Genomic DNA, 18,569 nt, shown 5'->3' on the forward strand with positions numbered 1-18,569 from the left:
ATGACTCCATACTCTAGAAACAGTAGTCTACCAGGCCATGCCTTGCTTGAAGATATCTGACTCCACATTGAGGAGGGAAGAGACAGTGTACGTGGATTAACACAGGAGCAGATTCACCAGTGGTGCACTGTCCATGCAGCACAAAATGACAACTCAGTCCCAAGAATAGAAAATTATGTATGAATTTATTATGGTGTCGTTATTCTTCCATAGGCACGATGATATGCACCCTATAAATTTAATAGGGTGATTTTAGACTAAAAAGGCACATATGTATATTAAAATCACACCTAGAAAGCAAAGCAATGTGAGATAAAACTTGGAGATTTTTTTCTTGGTAAAAGTTCCACAGAGAAGCTTAAAGACAGGTCTCCAGTAAGGATCTTTTGACAACACTGTGCATAAAAAGACAGGGTCTGAGGTTTGGATCTTGAGAGCAACAGTAGCCCATAAGACTTAAGGAAATCCCTTGCTCGTGTGAATTGTTCAAGAGCTAAAGAGAAATAATCTCTAAGTTAATATTTGGCTTATGTTGTAAGCTACAGATGCCTGGGTGTGGAACGGGGAGAGATAAGTAAGTGTGCAGAGCGACTATAGCTGCCTTGCTTCTGTCCTTGGGAATCTCAGGCTATTGCAGTCAAATGCTTCCTTGATATAATAATTTATTTTGTTACTCCAGAATCTCTGGAATCTTGAGAACCAAAAATGTGGGGGTGATAGCCACTTTATTAGCATTTTTTCTTGCTTTAATTGTAAGTAGATTAAAACCTTCCTATCAATGTTATTAGACCTACTTTATAATCAGTAACTGACCTCACTGATCATACCCAGGAAGAATTTTGCCATTTATCATGCCCTGTTGAAAAATTCACTGCTGGAGCCCAGTGAATTCTGGCTGATAATAGGAACCACCTAAGGTTAAGCCCCAGTTGGAAATGACATTCACACCCGACACAGCCAGGTCCTATGTGAAAATGTATGTAGGAATAAATGTCTAATGGAGGACTTGAGGCAAGAAGTTACTGTAGAAACAGAAAATGATTCCAATTTCTCTTCAAATCTGCTTCCAGGATTTGCTTTCCTGTGGTTATACCCCACCATCTCGTGGGTCCTAGGATACATACAACTGCTATATGTAAATCATAGAAACTGCTTCCCCAGCAATTGCCTCGCCTGCTTTCTGGGAGTTATCCTGCCCTGCTGACTTCCGAGAAACCCACTCAGAGGCAGAGCACTGCAATGCAGCCACCGAGCTAGCCAGTGGGAGAGCCTACATGGACACCCTCCCTTCTGCACAGGCTACAAAAAGCAAACACACATTATTAATGAAAGGAGAAAAAGAGCGGCAAAGTAAAGGCATAACTTTTATGATCATTTTTGTGATTTCGATATCAATTTAATCCACCATTTCTCATGATCTCTGCAAGCATTTTCTTTACTGGAGGAATAATCTTTCTCTCAAAGTCTTAGGTGAGAAGTGTAATTGATCTCATAAATGATTTTCTACTTATGAATCCATAATTGGATTCAATCTCTTTAGTCTCATTATAACTACTTCCCTGGTCACCTTCATTCTGTCCCCTCAAATGTGAGGAGGCACCAGGGTCTTCCAAACAGATGCCATTTCTTCATACTTTCCTTTTTCAACATCACAGCCTAGGAATTGCACAGATGCGGTGACTGACGGGTGAAAGGGTAACAGACATTCTGAACTGCAGGCTCAGCTTCTCATTGACTGGGGGCTTGAAGGTAAATTTTTGGATAAGGGAAGTGATAAAAATGAACAGCTCAGACCTGGCCAATTGCTCTCCAAGACAAGCTCGTTTTCCTGCAAGACAAAAACAAAGGAATTTATTCACCTATCACTGTTAAGATAAAATAAAAACAAGCTAGAATAGGACAAAACAAACACGTAAGTACTGTGCATGCACACAGATTTTATAAAATCTGCACAATAGGAAACATATGAACAAGAAAATAGAAGCTATTTACAACTCCACAGTCCAGACAGAACCATGGGCACGATGGTATGCCTGCCAGTGCTGTCATTGGGATTGTGCTGAACATTGTTATAACCACTATCTTACTCAACTCTTTAAGGTGCTTTTGCTACTTTGTTTTACTCGGGAAACTGATATTCCCAAACTGATCACCAGTTCATGCTTACGGTGTGTTCTCTACCTTCCACAGATTCCTGAAGGAACAAATGCAGATACTAAACTAATTGATATTCCAAAACTGATGACTAGTTCATGCTTCTGGTGTGCTCTCTACCTTCCACAGATTGCTGAAGGAACAAATGCAGATACTACAGGCAAAACTTTTCAGTAACTGTGTGTTGCTACAGTGCTGGTGTCATAGTGTGTGTATGTGTGTTCCATCAATATGTTTAACTCATCATCTCTGCTCCCTTCATCTTCATTCTGTTAAGCATGACTAGAAATATGACTGGTAACTTAATAAAATGGAACTGAATCAGCTCTGTTGTAAATTCCCAATATTCTTCTAGAATTCTTCTGTCAGGACAAAACTTGATCTGTAAAGTCAGGAACCCATATTCCTGATTCAGCCTTTGTTCAATCAAGGACCACTGTGTGACTACAACTAACCTACCCATTTTTCACAGAGCTAAATCTTTCTCACTTGACAAACACACAGAGTCTTGTTTCTTACACAGGTTCCATGGCTGGACAGTCATCAAAATTATCCAGCAGGAACTTACATACTTGAAAAGGATGAAAACAAGGGACACTCAATATGAAAGCTTTGGATTTAATTAAAGAACAAGTCCAAGATCAGGAGTCAGAACAAACCTGTCCTCCTTTGAAGCTCTTTACATCAGGTGCTGTGTGACAGTGATAGACAGCTGTGACAGTGACAGACAGCTGTGACAATGACAGACAGCTGTGACAGTGACAGACAGCCATGACAGTGATAGACAGCTGTGACTGACAGACAGCCATGACAGTGATAGACAGCTGACTACCACTTCCTGGTTGCGACTGTGCTTAGTTCATCTTCACATGGAAAAACACATGAATTGCCTCACTACTAAAATAACAGAAATGACCTAGGCTTTTGGCAAAGTTTTCCATGCCTAGCTTTTGTAAGCCAGTGATTTGATTTATTAAAAAACAAAGACCATGCTAGCATGAAACTGCCAGTGCTCTGCTGTATAAACAAGTAGGGCTTGGTTCAAGAATGACTGTGCCATCTGTCTTGCTAATGCACAGGCCATAGCCCTGCTTATTTTTGCCAAGAAAAAAGAAGCTGATGTCTGAATTTCCTTCTTCCAGGGAGGCTGCATACAGAAAGAGTAGAGACAGGAGGAAGGAAGTAACTGTGTGGCACAGGTAGCAGTAAGCAGAAAACACTCACAGCTGTTGGCACAATGTTAACCCAACAGGCATTTTAGGTTTCTACATTCTGCTCAATGTAACTGGTCTTTATTATGGCACCACTTGTGTGAGCATCCTCAGGAAATTGAATTTTATTCTGCTTCATCAGAAAGAAATGATGAAAGCAATACAGATCTCATTGCTCTCATCCATGGGGTCCATATCATGTGTACTAGCACGTCAACGCTATTCCAACCAAAGACTGCAATCATTTCCCTCCCCTTGAGTTGGGCTTGGTCTTGAGGCTTGACTAGGTCATCAGAATGCAGTGAAGTCATGGTGTGACAATTTCCAGGCTGTGTATTTTTGTAATCCCTCCTGGGATATTATCACTACCTTATAAAAAGACATCTGGCTTGCCCAAGGGAAATAGATAACATAGAAACAACACAACTGAAGAATAGAATTATATGGTAGAGAGAAGGGAAAGGCTAGGGAGGAGCTCTGAACTCTCTCCTGCTCATCACAACTCACCCATTGAAAATGGCAGAAAAGCCTCTCTCTTCTTAAACTCTCCATTCTCCAGAAAGTGCTCTGGGTTGAAGACATCTGGAGTAGCCCACTCTTTGGGGTCCCTGTGCAATGCAGTTAGGTTGGTCAGGACCATGATTCCCTAGAAAAGGCAGAAGAAAGTAAAGACTTAATAAAAACTCCCATATAAACAGGTGATGATGCTCAAACTCCCATACCTGGCCTGGGGCACTTGACATCCTGAACTTTCCTACTCTCTGCAACTGATTTCACTGTCGCTTGAAATATTCCAGCCATTTGCAAAGGTAGATGGACCATGCTTTATTAACGAATCTGTCTACTTTACCAAAAGTGGCTAATATAGGTTTGAGAAGAGGACCTGAGAGCATCCATGGGGAGATGATGAGTCCCCTTCATCTATTCTTCTCCATTTTTTTCTGTATATTATTAAAGAGACAACAGTCTAACTCACTACAGTCAAAGATGCAGGGATGTATCAGAAAGTGTTCCTGTTATGGCAGATACATCACACAATACCCAGAATCACCAGAGTAAGCCTTTCCCTCTCCTTGCTCAATCATCAGCAAAGCTGGTCCACTCTCCAATCCATCACCTCCATTCCTGTTTCCCCCTGAAACCTTAGGGCAGGCTCCATATCCTCCTCTTGCAACTACCTAATAGCTATGACTGTGTTCCAGAGTTTGAAGGCTGAGTGGGCTCTGCATATGATGTAATTGCATAGTCCACTCACTCACTCAAACTTGGAAAGCAGGTTTCTCATATTCTTATATCAAAGATTCATCCTGTGTACTCTCAGAGTCGCTGTTTATTGTTGCCGTCTGACTGGGCTCCAACTAGAGCAGTCTTCCTTTATGATCCATGTTGCAATGCTGATTGCTTTAGATGGAGTATTCCTTTGCATATTGACACACAGCTAATTCTTCACCCTCCTTCAATCATCAGTTCCAATGCCTCCTTCCCCAGAAACACTCACTGATTCCTGCAGTTGCTACTCCTCTCCCCATCTTGTCAGTATCACAGAGAAACAGAATGGTTTCCTTCCTACAGCCCTTATGGTTTATAACAGGGACTCCCATGACTCAGGTTTCCCAACTCCAGACCCAAACCTTGTGGGTATTTAATGAACATTCTCTTGATTAATAAGGAATAATTTCTATTCTGAGTATAAGGTTCCATATATGTAATCTTATTATATTTCCATATGGAGTCTATGAATATGGTTGAATGCATTTTTGTAGAAGCTGAAGCTGTGATTGGTTAGGAGATGTGCTTGTCCAGTAGGAGTAAGTGAATTGAGCATTGGAAACAGGTTTATCTGCTGTTAAGGCCATGATTTCCCACATCTGTTGAACACAGCCATTTAGATTTATCAGTACCCAGGGAACTGATGGTATAGTCTGTGGAAAGAGTTGGTATGGCTGTCTGAAAATGAATTAATGGACAGAAAAAATGCAAACAGCATTGGAAAAATTCAGACCTCAACTTCAAGTCATGAACTGTTGTTCATCGATAAGAACAGTAAACACAATGATTGTTCTCTGCCTCTTCAGCAAAGGTCCTCTGCTAGGATTAGACCAGCAATATGCTGAGGAGGCCCATAGGAAACAAGGCCAGGTTTGGCCTATTTACACATGATCAAGGAAGCTCCGCTTCTCAACTCTTCATAATAGATTTGAAAATCCACTAATGCACATAGAGGGTTTTGGCAGAAATATACTTCTTTTCCTATTGAAACCATTTCTCTGGTCAGGACTACATGCCACTTTTTAAATTTAGGCTCCCAAGATGACACCAACGATGGACCAGAGGATCTGAAGATGAGAGAGTGTTACCTTTGGCAGGTCAAATCCAGCCAACTTGGTGGCAACGGCCCCTTCCCTGGGAACATTAAAGGGAATGATGTTGCCCATCCTCTGCACCTCGTGGATGACAGCATTGGTGTAGGGCATGGAGTCTCGGTCAGCCAGGCTTGGCTGTCTTCCTTGACCAATCACTCTGTCAATCTCAGCCTGCACTTTTTCTGAAAGAACACAGGAGATTCTATTACCTTTAAAACTTTAGTGCTTTCTTCTAAAGATATGGAAGTTGTCTCCGAGACCCTTACCTGCTTTTATTTCACCTTAGCACTCTGGTTATTAAAGAAATAAAAGTTTTCTCAACCTTTCAAATACCTGTTTTAGAAAACTGTCAATTCAACAACTTTCTTTGAGTTTACAACATAATCATAAATTTCCATGTGTTCTGAGCTGAATGTCTCAGATGAACACAGGTAAAATAATAGCAGTATCTAGTCAGGGCTTCTACAAATAGGCACCATGCAGAGTGGGTGACAAACCACACAAATGTATTCCTCATAGTTCGAGAGCCTGGAACTTCTGAGACCAAGGCATTAGCAGTTTTCTTGCCTGATAGATAATTTGCTGTCTCTTAAGTGCCAAACCTCTACTGAGACTCATGCTGTAAAGAGCAATGAATCTTTTTGGTAGGGACTAGCTCTCTGCACAAGAGCCATTCACCTCCTGCATGAGGTAGAGCTGAACATGAGCGTGGGAAATAGGACACAAAGGTACAGAACATCTGCAATTCCTACTGTCTTAAGTAGCTATAACGGCATGGGCTGTAGACAGCAGTGTGTTGCTGAACAACATTCATGGTGAAGATGCTTACATTCTTTGAGCTTCATTTTACCATGTGATTAGTGAGAATAAGTCTGCCTTATCCTAAGGATGTTTTGAGATTTATATGAACTATTATAATAATAACTGATTGATTCTGCAACCTGTCTGCCAGTATGGTGGTTTCTCTTTTTCAAGAGTAATAGAGGTTGAGCTAATTTTATCTGATTGGTTAGCTACACATTTCATTTAAAATGAATTTGGAACACCAAGCCCCTTACTATTACCCTACATGTAAAAATTTCACATAAATTTTATATAATATAAAATTTATCATTATTTCTATGGTGATTTTTGAGGAAAGATTTGTGTGGCCAGGATTATCTTAAATTTTCAATAAAACTATCTTAAACCAGTCAATGATTGAGATTAATGGTATGGGCCACCAATCACAGCTCTTTAAATATTTTTGTGTGAATAATTCACTAGCCTTTAGTATGTTCACACTGTTGTACATGTTTATTGCTGGAACTTCGTGGTACAAAAAAGTTGATATCCATGTTATAAAAACTGATTTCCCCTCCCTGCATTCTCCCTTCGGTGTGCACAATCTGACTATTGTTTTAGTTAGACAGTACAGTATTTGCGATTTTGTGATCATCTTCTTTAACTTAGCACAGTGCCTGAACTGGTGCAGCATCATAATTCCTTTTCTGGGGCTGGAGGATGACTCAGTGGTTAAGATCCCTCATAGCTCTTGCAGAGGACCTGAGGTTGGTTCCTAGCACACACATGGTGGCTCATCACCATCTATAATCCCAGACCAGGGAATCTGATGCTTTCCTCTGACCTATGCAGGTACGAGACAAGCAAGCAGTAATACACTTACAGGTAAAGCCACACATATAGACAAAGCACTCATACACGTAAAATTAATCTTTAAAAAATTAAAACCAATGTCTTACGTCTGATTCAATTTCCTTTAGATCTCAGATATATTCTGTACTTTATTTATTCATGTCTTATAGATACTCTGGTTTTTACCATTCTTTGACTATTATGCATGTTGTGAAATGAACATAGTTGTCATTACATTATTTAAATCTACTGATATTTTGGAGTCTCATTTTTAGGAGTTAAGTCTGTATACTAAGTGAAATGATTTTAATTAAAAAAAATGTAGTCTTGGGACAGTAATATGCCTGACAGGGTAGAGGTGCCTGCTGAGCTGAGCTAAACCTGCAGGTTCCACATGGTGAGGGAGATAACTGAGTCCTGCAAGTTGTTCTATGACCTCCACACTTGTGCCATGGCACTCCACCACACCCCCTAAAACATAACAAAAACTTTAAATGTAATCTTCAGGAAGAAATGCATTTTAAATGGTGACTCAATAAGTGTATAGGGAAAGATAGATACATATTAAATATCCATTTCACATTAATAAAGAAAGTTTACTCTTGGGAGATAGCTCCATTGAGAAAAATCTTACTTAAACATGTGGACCTAAGTTTGATCCCTAGAGTGCATGTAAAATGTCAGGTGTGATGGCAAAAGCTAGTTGTACTGGAGACAGAGAGAAAAGGGGACCCCTGGAGCTCAGTGGTTACTTGTTGAATTCTAGGCCAATGAGAAAATTTATCTCAAAAGCAAAACAAAAACAAAAAAACAAAAACAAAACAGTGAACTGTGCTTGAGGACGGAGGTCTGAAGTTGTTCTGAGGCCTAAGCATGCATGTACACATTTACACATACATACATTCACATAGGGTCACTCACACAAAGGTGAAAATAAGGTAATGGTCAAATCTGACTTTACCACATTGGTAGAGCTCTAACTTCCTCTTTTTGGTTTTCATCCTAGGGCAAATAGTACTAAATTGACTTTAAAACTCATGAATAAATTGTTAGTCATACTTTGAAAAACTGTTGCAGTATATGAAAAATGTTCCCAACCACTACCTGCTAAACTCTTCTAGACTGTGGAGGAAGAGAAATTATGAGACAGACAATTCTTTGGTATGGACAACGAGCAGTGGAGAGATATAAAAACAATGTACAAGGTCCAGTCATTGATGGGGGAAAATTGTTCATCTCTAGAGAAAGAAAATGACAGCAATTGCTTAGTCAGTAATTCCTAAAAAAATCTGAAACACCTTAGAGATGTGGTACCTTAGAATATTCTTCTAGATATGGAGGAAATTGGAACAGTATATTCTTGGTGGAGAGAAGACTTGATGTCATGACTTAGAGACAAGAATGCAGACAGTGACCAGAGAGGACATGTAACACAGGAAAGCTACCATGCAGGGTAGGAGGAGGTTGAGGATGGGCAGAGAGGTGCACATCACATGACTTCAGAAACCACACTAAGGAATTTGCACAGTATAAAACGATTAATAAAAACTCTGAGACATAAATTGTGGTTCAACCTAAAGTTCAGAAAAGTGAAACAGCCAGCCACTGGCTCTTACCTCTACCTCTTTCTGAAATGGTGGTCCTGTCTCCAGGCAACTCAAAATGAGACTGAATGAGAGCTGTCTCCTCCCATCTTATATTCCTTCCTAGGGCTGGGACTACTGCCCTGTTTCTATAGCAAACTAGTATGGCTACTGGGATTAAAGGTGTGTGTCACCACTGCCTGATCTGTAAAGCTGATCAGGGCAGCTGTTTTACTCTCTGACCTCTGGCAAGCTTTAGTTATTAACAAACGAAATACCACTACAGCACAGTATCCAAGGAAATAGGAATGCATTGCTAAATAGAAAGGAGAACATGTGTAGATGCTCCTAAGGTAATACCATCCTTTGCTGGAAGTGATCACAATGTTCCTTGATTTCTCTGTTTTGTTTTAAACTTTCTGCTTCTTGAGCACACAAATGCTATAATATTGGCCCTGCTGTACCCATCCTAATCTGACAGAACATGTGGAGGATGTATTCCATCCCAAGTACACTTCACCTCACAGCCATTCTGTCTTTTCCCATCTCACCATGTCTTCTGGTCCCACCAGAGCCACAGATTCGAGATGTCCCACTCCACCTTTTCCTGGTGCATTCACCCATCCTCACCTTGGACTTCTGGGTAGAGGGCCATGCAGAGCAGAGCCCAGCGCAGGGTCGTGGATGTTGTCTCTGTTCCAGCAAAGAAGAGGTCCAGAGTGGTGGTGATGAGGTTTTCTTCATTGAAACTTGTAGTATTGTCTGGATACTGGAAAAGACAGTGTGTACTTATGTATTCCAAGGGTCTCAGTCAAGACCTTAGCGTATGAATTTGGAATGATTCGTATAAAGTAAGAATCCCTTTGACCACATCAGGAAGCATTTCTGCCCTAAGTGCTACAAGGTGACGACCAAAACCTTATGGCACTTGGGTGGATGAAAATCTCAACTATTTTCTTCTGATCATATTTTTCGAAATTTTTTGTCCAATGATCCGAAAAAGAGATAAAAATCATCTTTTGTTTCTAGTATCAGCCACATCTCTAAGTCACGACTTGGCCTAGGACACGCACCTAACATTTCTTTTCTTCCGTTTGATAAAATGAGAATAAGGAACACACCTTAACATGGCATTATCAATCATTTGAGACACCACAGGCACACAGCCAACACTTGACAGATGCTTCTGCTTATACCAGAAAGAATCAAGTAACTCTCGGTGATTTCTGATTCTCTGATCTCACCACCCATCTTTCTTAGTCAAGACTTTATGATCCCATAATTTTTTTATGGCATGGCATCATTTTTACCAGCTTCCTCTGGAAGAATAAATCTGTTAAGATTGATTATAATATTGATGGCCTAACACCTGAATATGACAAGGAAATATTCACCTCTTTCTCTGAAGAGAAAAAAAAACATGGCTTTTATCAATATTATTTAAGGAAAATGAAATCAGAGAGAGGATAAAAAAAATTTACTATTCTGCCCTTGTTCAGAGGAGGAGCACTGATCCAGTGATGTGTACCAGTAAGAGTCCTAGTGAGATCCAGGCTGTATATTTTGTAATATGGTGTGAATCTGAAATGAAAATTCCGAATTACTACAAGCTCACTTTTTGGATGCTTGGCTCCTAATTGTCTGAAGTATTTTTGAAGATTCTATACTATTGGAAAAGGGGGAAGGACCTAACTGGAGGAAGTGACTGCTAGGAGCAGCATTTTTGCGGTTATATTTGGACGCTGGATCTTGCCTTGGACTCTGATCCTAAAGCAGCATTATGTGAACAGACTTCACCATAGGCTTTTGTCACCATTCCTTCGCCATGGTGACGGACCCAACTCTAAAATGGTGAGCAGAACCAATCTCTTCTGTGTTGATTTGGTCAGGGACTATCACAATGATACACAAGTAACACACACACACAGCTGGTTGCTGCCTGGCCTCTTGTGTATTATTGGACGGGGCTTTTATGTGGATTCAGGAGGCCTCATCTATATGTTAAAGCCAGGTTCTTGCATTCAGCTGTGCATTGCTTATATCTTGCATTGGTGAATGAGATACAATCAATTACTGGCCCTAAACCAACTTGTAACAAAATTAGACTCTGAAGTTTAATTGCTATTTTCATTTATGATACAGCTCATTCACATGTGGCTAAAAGCCAAGAGAGAAACACGGAAAGATAATATCTGGCATTATCATGGCTTCCTGCCATGACTAGGAACTCTATTTCTAATGACTCTAACAATCCTGAATTAATGCTATACTATTCCTGATAAGTATTATACTCTTTTCATATAATTTTCCTGTAGGGTATCAAACAAATGATCTAGGGAGACATCCATCTGTTCAGCTCTACATTGTGCTTAATACCCCATAATCAACCTTGTGTATGTGATTAATTTTCAAAAGGAAGGTTGCACAGAGTTGTTATTATAAGATGGAGATCAAGGTTCAGAAGCAAAGAGATGAGATATAAAGATTGAAGCAGTGATCAGGGAGAAATAGACATTACAGTCTTGGCATTGAAGATGAAGGAAGGAGACAAGGCAAAAGGTATCTGTACCCAGTAGAATCTGGAAGAGGCAAAGTAATGAGTTCTCACTATTTCCATGTGAAGCTTGCCTGGCCAATAGGCATACAGAGCGCACACAGCACTATGAGGGAACACATTTGTGTTATGTCAAACCAATAAGATCAAGAACACAGGCTGCAGAACCAACTGGAAACTACTAAATTGCTGCTTCCTCTGCAAGAAGAAGAAGACACAGCCAGCATCTCCCCACCTTTGTCATTTCCGTGAGGAAAGCGTCAATGAAGTCTCTCGGCTCATCAGGGTTCCAGTCTCTCCGGTGATTTTCAACTATATCAGAGACAAACAATTTCAGCTTTCCCCAGTTTCTGAAAAGTGTTCGGTGTGATCCAGGAAGATAATGAATTATCCTTGGAAAGATATTGTAGAGCTGATTGGGAAAAATAAGACAGTCATGGTGCCACATGTCAAAACACTCTTGTCCTTCCCTTTATTTCTTACAGTGGCTATTGAGGCCACCTTGACTCCTGCTTCACTCTTACTCCATACCTGCACCCTCCACAGGCATTTCATAGTAGAATATAATTATGTTTTTTTTAACCATTACATAATCTTGCAGTTTGCAAAATTAAAGTGCCCTTTACTTAACTGAAACAATTTAACATTTTCACAATGACATGTAACTGATGCAAGGACAAATGAATGCATCAAGAACACTTAAATAAGTACAAATGTGTATACTACCTCACATAGTTTTATACCAAGGCAACAGCATGACTTCCAGGAAGCATAGGTGACCTTAGGAATTAACTTTCCTTTAAAGCTGTCTTTCCTATTTAGGAATAAGCCTGAGAGACCAGTAAGGTGTAGAAAATATTTAGAAGACCCTAAGGATTGAAGGGACAAAAATTTGAACATAGATTTCCTAAGCCAGGGGTAAAGTTTGAACACCAAGTGTTTACTACAATGTAAAAACAGGCATCTATTTGAACTTGTAGTTATTTTTTATGCGCAGATGCAAAGTCTACACAAATGCGTGAATGGGTTCACATGAACACTTGTTCCAGAACATATACTGCAACGTTACTAACATCACAAGTCGGGGAACAACTCAAAATTCCAAAACATGGGAAAATAATCATTAACAGTCACACATTTTGCCCACCCTATTCCCAGTGAACAAAGCACAGCACACGAAGCAGCATATTGAGCTGGTAAGTAACCAGCACCAGCATTCACAGATACATGGGCATCCTGCAAATGTTGGTACTTTGTTTAAATGTTAGAAATGTGGCTATTCTCATGCAAGAGTTTTGTATATTATCAAGAACTCTGAAACCAACAGATAGATCTGAATACATTTGTGTTAAACTCAACTTTAAGATACTATGTTTTTACTTCAAAAGCCCTAAAATACAAAAAAGAGGAATCTGTTTGAATTAGTCCCTCGTTAATACTCTTCTCAAGACATGAGAGAATGGCATGCTTACGTGGCACATCAGTGATGACTCCAAACACATGACCTCATCCAGTAGCCTCAGCATCTCCTGAAACTGACTATCCTGGTACTCAAAGCGCTCTCCGAAGGTGATAGAGCAAATGATATTGGAAACTGCATTATTGATATTGAAGTGAGGGTCAAATGGCTGTCCTGGAGTAGAAAGGGAGCCGGGTTGTTTAAAGATATTTATATTTATATTGTCTATAAGCAATTAACTCCAAATAATAAAACAATCCTTGTGCTTCCCCTCCCCCTACACAAATATTGGAGAATGCAGAGAATAAAATAATGGGCTCTGGCCACAGCATACATATGGGGCTTACATGATCCAAGGTTTCTGTCAATGGATGTAAATCAGATAGACTACCAGGATTAAATTCAACGAAGTGTTTAATAACACATTTTTGTTTGCTATGTTATAGCGCTCTAGGATAGGCTCATAGTTCAGTCTTCAGTACCCAGTCCAGAGCAGGCCTAGACAAACAGATGCTTAGTAAGAATCTGTTCACCATTTATTCTCAGCCCCTGCCCTCTGAGATGCCCACCTCCCTCCTCTTTTATGGCCTCCACAAGATAGCTGGCCTCCTCCTGTATGCGCTGCTCTAAGCTCTTCTTTCCCAACCCAAAGTTCCTCAGAGTCATCAGGGCAAACCTTCTTTGCTCCTTCCATGTCTGGCCACTGGAGAAGATCAATCCTGGAAAGGAGAGATTCAGCATTATGGCACTGAGATTCTGATCTAAAATTACCCGACAAGTGGCACGGGCACCTGTGCTATAGAAAGGAGATGGGCCCATAAGGCTCTTGGCAGCTATCTGAAGACACAAGGGAAATAAGATTTACTGACTACTTACAACACCAAATACTTTGGTGTTTCTTGTGTTTTATGTGATTTAACACTTTCAGAAATTTCATACGCTTATTGACAATTAACTCCAGACCCATTGCACCTGATACAAAAGCCGAGACATTGGGATAAAGCTTGCTTTATAAAGAAATCTAGTTAGTAGATTGCAGCTGCTGTATCCAAGTTTCAGTCTCTCTAGTTCCATGGCCCTTTGGTCACACAAATCACACAACTCATGCTAAGCTGAATAACAGGGATGCACTCATGAATAAGATAAGACATGTACTTTTGGCGAGGTAAGGAAATTTTATAGAAGAGGTTCCAGCCGAGACACACAGTAAAAAATGAATGAATGACTCAAGACACAGAGACCCTAGAGCCAAGGAGAAGGGACATGCTGGTGTACACAGCATCCATCTACTATCGTGGCATATACAATGAATGCTTCTGTCAATTTGGTAACTTTAAGAGATATCCTTGGATCCTTTACATACACGTCTTAGCCTCCTGATTGCTACTTTTTAAATGATAGTAATAGATATTCAAACCTCCCAGTTATATTACTGGCCAGAAGGCGAAAGACCATTGGAGGATACAGAGTCATAATCAAGAGCAGCAGCAAGAAGAGGCTGGCTGACTCCCATCTATTTTCCTGCGGCAGAGGGTTGGGATGGGAAAATGAAAGTGAGGGCACAGTGTGCATGGCTGGACATTCCATCAGAGCATCAAGAGTTAATGTACAGGACATGTGGCTTTTCTTAAATCTAGAAGAGAGACATGGTAAGTCCTCTGAGAGGCACTTCTATTCAGAGAATACGGCCCCCTGCTTCCTTGTTAGATGGCAATTTATAAGGGGTTAGCTTATGCGAGAATTGGCCAGTTATAGACAGGCACCTTTAGCATGCCACAGAATTACACTCCATACCATATATTGCTCAAGGAACTTACCATTTTTCTTAAAGAGATGTTTTCGGAGAAGAGTGACAGGGCGATTCAGAAAATTTGGCTCCAATTGAGTAAAGACTTCTTTGATTAAGGGCATGCCAGTTATAACCACTGAGGGTATATTAGCAAAATCCAAGCTTAAAACGTTCCCGTATTTCTTCACAAACTGAAAGATATTTCAGTAATTACAGCTCAGTGAGTCCACGTCTGTCGGTACAGAGATGACAGGCACGCATGTAGCCAATGGGACTCATGTTGAGATGTCTGCAAAGGCAAGCATCTTCCTCTATGTAAATGTTTTGAAATTTTTCTCTTATAAATTGGGTTCAATTACAATATACACTAAGAATAGAAATTTCCCTTTATAAAATTCCTAAAGAATTCAGCAAATATGAATGAGGTATGCAGCTACTCTACTTCCCTAGAGGAAGACATGAGGGTATGTGTAGCAACCAATAAGCAAAGTCTCTAACCTGAAGCCTCCTGAATTTAATGAAGGCAGAGAACAGAGGAAAAAGACCAAGGAAGGTTGTACGTGTTTGGTGTATCTTTACAAACACTCTTGTTTAAATAGATTGAAATAATTCCTTCAACATCTACTATATACAGAAGATTCCTGTGTAAGCAATGCACTACCACTGAATGTAGTCTGTGTATTTGTGTGTGGAGGAGGTATTTGGTATGATGAGAACGTTTCTGAGTTTTCTTTTTTCTCCTATTTACTTTAAGAATTTCCTCAAAAAGATTTTCATTCATGTGTTCGTCAATATGAATTGAATGAACATCAATGTGTCCCTAGACTAGGTTATGAGGCCAACAAAGTTTTAAAGAAATCAATGTTTCTAAACTGAAGCATCTGGAGACCACTGGAGGCAGAGTCCTATTTTTCTAACTTGCCAAAGGCTGAAATTGTGCCTTTAAATTCTACTGTAGCAAGCATGGAATTATTAATAAACTAAAATATCTGTAGATATCTGTAGCCAGAGTAGAGTGTGCCCTTCCCACATCTTCTTAGATATGGAGAGTGTAATGAAGGGTGGAGGCTGGCAGTGGAGACTTCCCTGTCGTTCTGCAGTGATGCAAACCTGAAGCTTCTATGCTTAACTGTCTGTGTACTCTTGAGGAAGCAGTACTATTTTTTGAAACTTAGTATGAACATTAAAAAGTTATCCCATCCACACTGGGTTCTTTAAGGAAGAATAAAGGTAGAAACATGAAAGCCACTTTGTTTTCACGTTCTAGGCACTCAGCATCTCTGAGAAATTAGTCGGCTCTTTATATGCAAAACACGTGAGGTGCAAAATCACGACGATGAGGATGAAGGAGCAGGTTGCGTCTCTGGTCATAGATAGTACTCACGGAGTAAAGGAATAGCATTTCTCATGCTTTATTTTATCCACTTTAAAACTCCTCACCACAGTGAGCATTTCCTATCTTCCCAAAAAGACAACCAAGTTGTATGTGAAGTAGGGTAGCCAAGAAGACAAAGCTGTTGCTTGGGCTGAGGAAATGACTAGACGTTATGTAATATCTGAGGAAAACAAGATGACTTTGAGATATCCAAATGAACTTGGAGTTCAGTGAGAGCTACAGAGTGGGAGGCAGGCCTGAGTGGGAGGGGTGGGGAGTTCGGGTGAAGAAGAGAGAAATGGAGAGAAGGGAAGAGAAGGTCCATGAAGATGTGAAATGTGAAAGCTTGTGCAAATAGAGTTGAATGCCGATGCATGAGGAATATCAAACTTTCTTTCCCGTATGATCAAGAGTTAACTTTTGGAAGGCTCCATTTCTGCATTTTGTCCTCCTGAGTCACATCTAGCTTCAACAGAGGTATGAAACAGAGATCTCAGTTCCTCCTTTACCACATTTGTGCAGCCTCTCCTGAAGGAATGGAGAAAGAAAGTGCTTCAGAGCAGAATGGAAAGGACAAACTTGGAAGGTCAGAGAAAAGACAGCTATGGGAGGATGAGTAAGGGGCAAAGACAACAGACTGCTGTGCCTTTGAGTCCCAGCTGCACTGACACTGCAGAGCAGGCAGTGTGGGATGTGGGTCTCAGTGAGTGGGGACAGCACCTGGGGCAGTGCATCATACAAGGGAGAGGGCTCCCCCATGTTTGTAGTCGCTGCACTACACATGGAAAATGCTGTTAGCAAACTCTCAGGACTCTCATTTGCATATTGAATAATGCAGAGCAGATGCTGGCAGGACGATAAAAGAGATGGAAAAAGAGAGAAGACGAATAAAAAGGCATCTACTCGGGGAGTGTCCAAGAAACACACAGGGAAGGGATAATGGAAGAAAAAAGATGGGAAACAAAAGAAAACTTATGAGCTTAAACTGTTAAATAGAAATAAATAAAACAATACACTCAGTCTTCACATGTAATGGGAAGTGACAGCGATAATTAAACATGGCTGGAGGATTCCCTATCTAAGCAAGGAAAATTGCTATAGATAAAGAGGAACATTACATGGAAGGTGGTCATTCACCAGAAAGACCCGCCAGTCGTACACGTGTTCATAGTGCGCATGACAGTCTTTCCAATAGAAGGGGGAGAGCTTCCAGAACTGAGTGGAAAGACGGAGACTCTCAGCGGAGCTGGATTTTCCAGTGCATCTTTCTCTGGAGTTGATAAAACCAGTAAGGAGTGAAGGACCAAATTAAAAATCAATAAGAAAAACAAGAAAACCGATATTTATACAGGTCAAGAGGAGACCATATATATTTTTTTTTATCTGGACCAGAGCTCTAATCGACATCTGTGGAACCCCATTTCTTAAACCAGCGTGGTGTATTTATGAAGATAAATTTTATGTCATCCAATTCACGTTAAACTACTTTTAAAAATTAAAATAATACCCAATATGTTCTCTGGCCATCAAATCACAATAGAAATCTTACATCGACAGATAGACAACTCTTTGGCAACTAACTTATCTCTGGGTTAGCAAGCTGCCAGCATCAGCTTACAATCAGGTCCTGGGGTTCCAGGCAGGTGCCAGGATCCCGTCCCAGGTCACAGCCAGAGGCACCCTGGCCTCTACTTACCTTCTGGAGGGCTAGGTGGGGTTGCTTTGGGTCCAAATAAAACAAGCAGCCCACGAAGGGCAGGGGCCTGGGCCCTGGCGGGTAGTTCTTGGGGCGCCGCTTTTTGAGGTAGTCAGCCAGGAAGAGGAAGGCAACAGCAGCGAGCAGCAGGGTCTTCAGATGGAGCTCTGCCCAGATGGCGGCCACCAGGGAGCCTGTTGCAGCGAGCATGGCTGGTACTCAGGCAGGATCTCCGGGAGAATGAGGACCCGAGCTAAGAAGTCTTCAGGGTCACAGCCTCTGGTTCCCAGAATAGGCCAGCCTCTAGGCTAGTCCCGCCCCCTCCCACAGGACCCCACCCTCTCTCCCTCTGCGGACTCCTCCGCCCAGCCCAGCTGTGCTTGCTGCCAGCCCTTAGGCCTGGCGGCAAGCTCTTCTAAAACTTGTTTCTTCTCAACTCTCTAAGCCAGAGCAGAGCTTTGTGCCTTCTGCCCCTTAGCATTTCCCACTTTTCTCAAGGACCCAATCTCCCCGCCCCCCTGCACCCACCTTGACGCTCTTGGTCATGCGCTTTCCCCAAATTCCTGGTCAGGTGTTTAGACTTTCCAGCCTGTTCCTCTGGAGAAACTAGGGTGAATTCCAGGAAGGAGGCACTTGGTAATGTCTGGCCTGGCAAAGAGCCTAGCTCATTCAGAAAGCTCCTCCACCTGGTTCTCGGTTTATGATTTGCATGAATTCCAGAGATTATCATGGGCATCTGAACTGTTTTAT

At 41.0% G+C, this 18,569-nt stretch overlaps 1 protein-coding gene across 2 annotated transcripts; it reads right to left on the reverse strand.

The window, feature by feature from the left end:
* Window positions 1–166: 166 nt before the first annotated feature.
* LOC142833694 (cytochrome P450 2J3) lies at window positions 167–18,113 on the reverse strand. 2 transcript variants are annotated; one of them, XM_075945351.1, is made up of 9 exons: window positions 17,820–18,111; window positions 14,777–14,939; window positions 13,529–13,678; window positions 12,973–13,133; window positions 11,736–11,912; window positions 9,577–9,715; window positions 5,723–5,910; window positions 3,873–4,011; window positions 167–1,828 (listed from the first exon to the last, which is right to left on the reverse strand). In XM_075945351.1, the coding sequence occupies exons 1-9, from the start codon at window positions 18,027–18,029 to the stop codon at window positions 1,650–1,652; spliced, it is 1,506 nt and encodes a 501-aa protein (XP_075801466.1). In that variant the 5' UTR covers window positions 18,030–18,111; the 3' UTR covers window positions 167–1,649. The 2 variants fall into 2 exon arrangements, with proteins under 2 accessions (XP_075801466.1, XP_075801467.1); XM_075945352.1 differs by lacking the exon at window positions 3,873–4,011 and having other exon boundaries at window positions 17,820–18,113.
* Window positions 18,114–18,569: the final 456 nt, after the last annotated feature.

Source organism: Microtus pennsylvanicus, chromosome 13, assembly GCF_037038515.1.
Source record: "Microtus pennsylvanicus isolate mMicPen1 chromosome 13, mMicPen1.hap1, whole genome shotgun sequence".
NCBI classification, from domain to species: Eukaryota; Metazoa; Chordata; class Mammalia; order Rodentia; family Cricetidae; genus Microtus; species Microtus pennsylvanicus.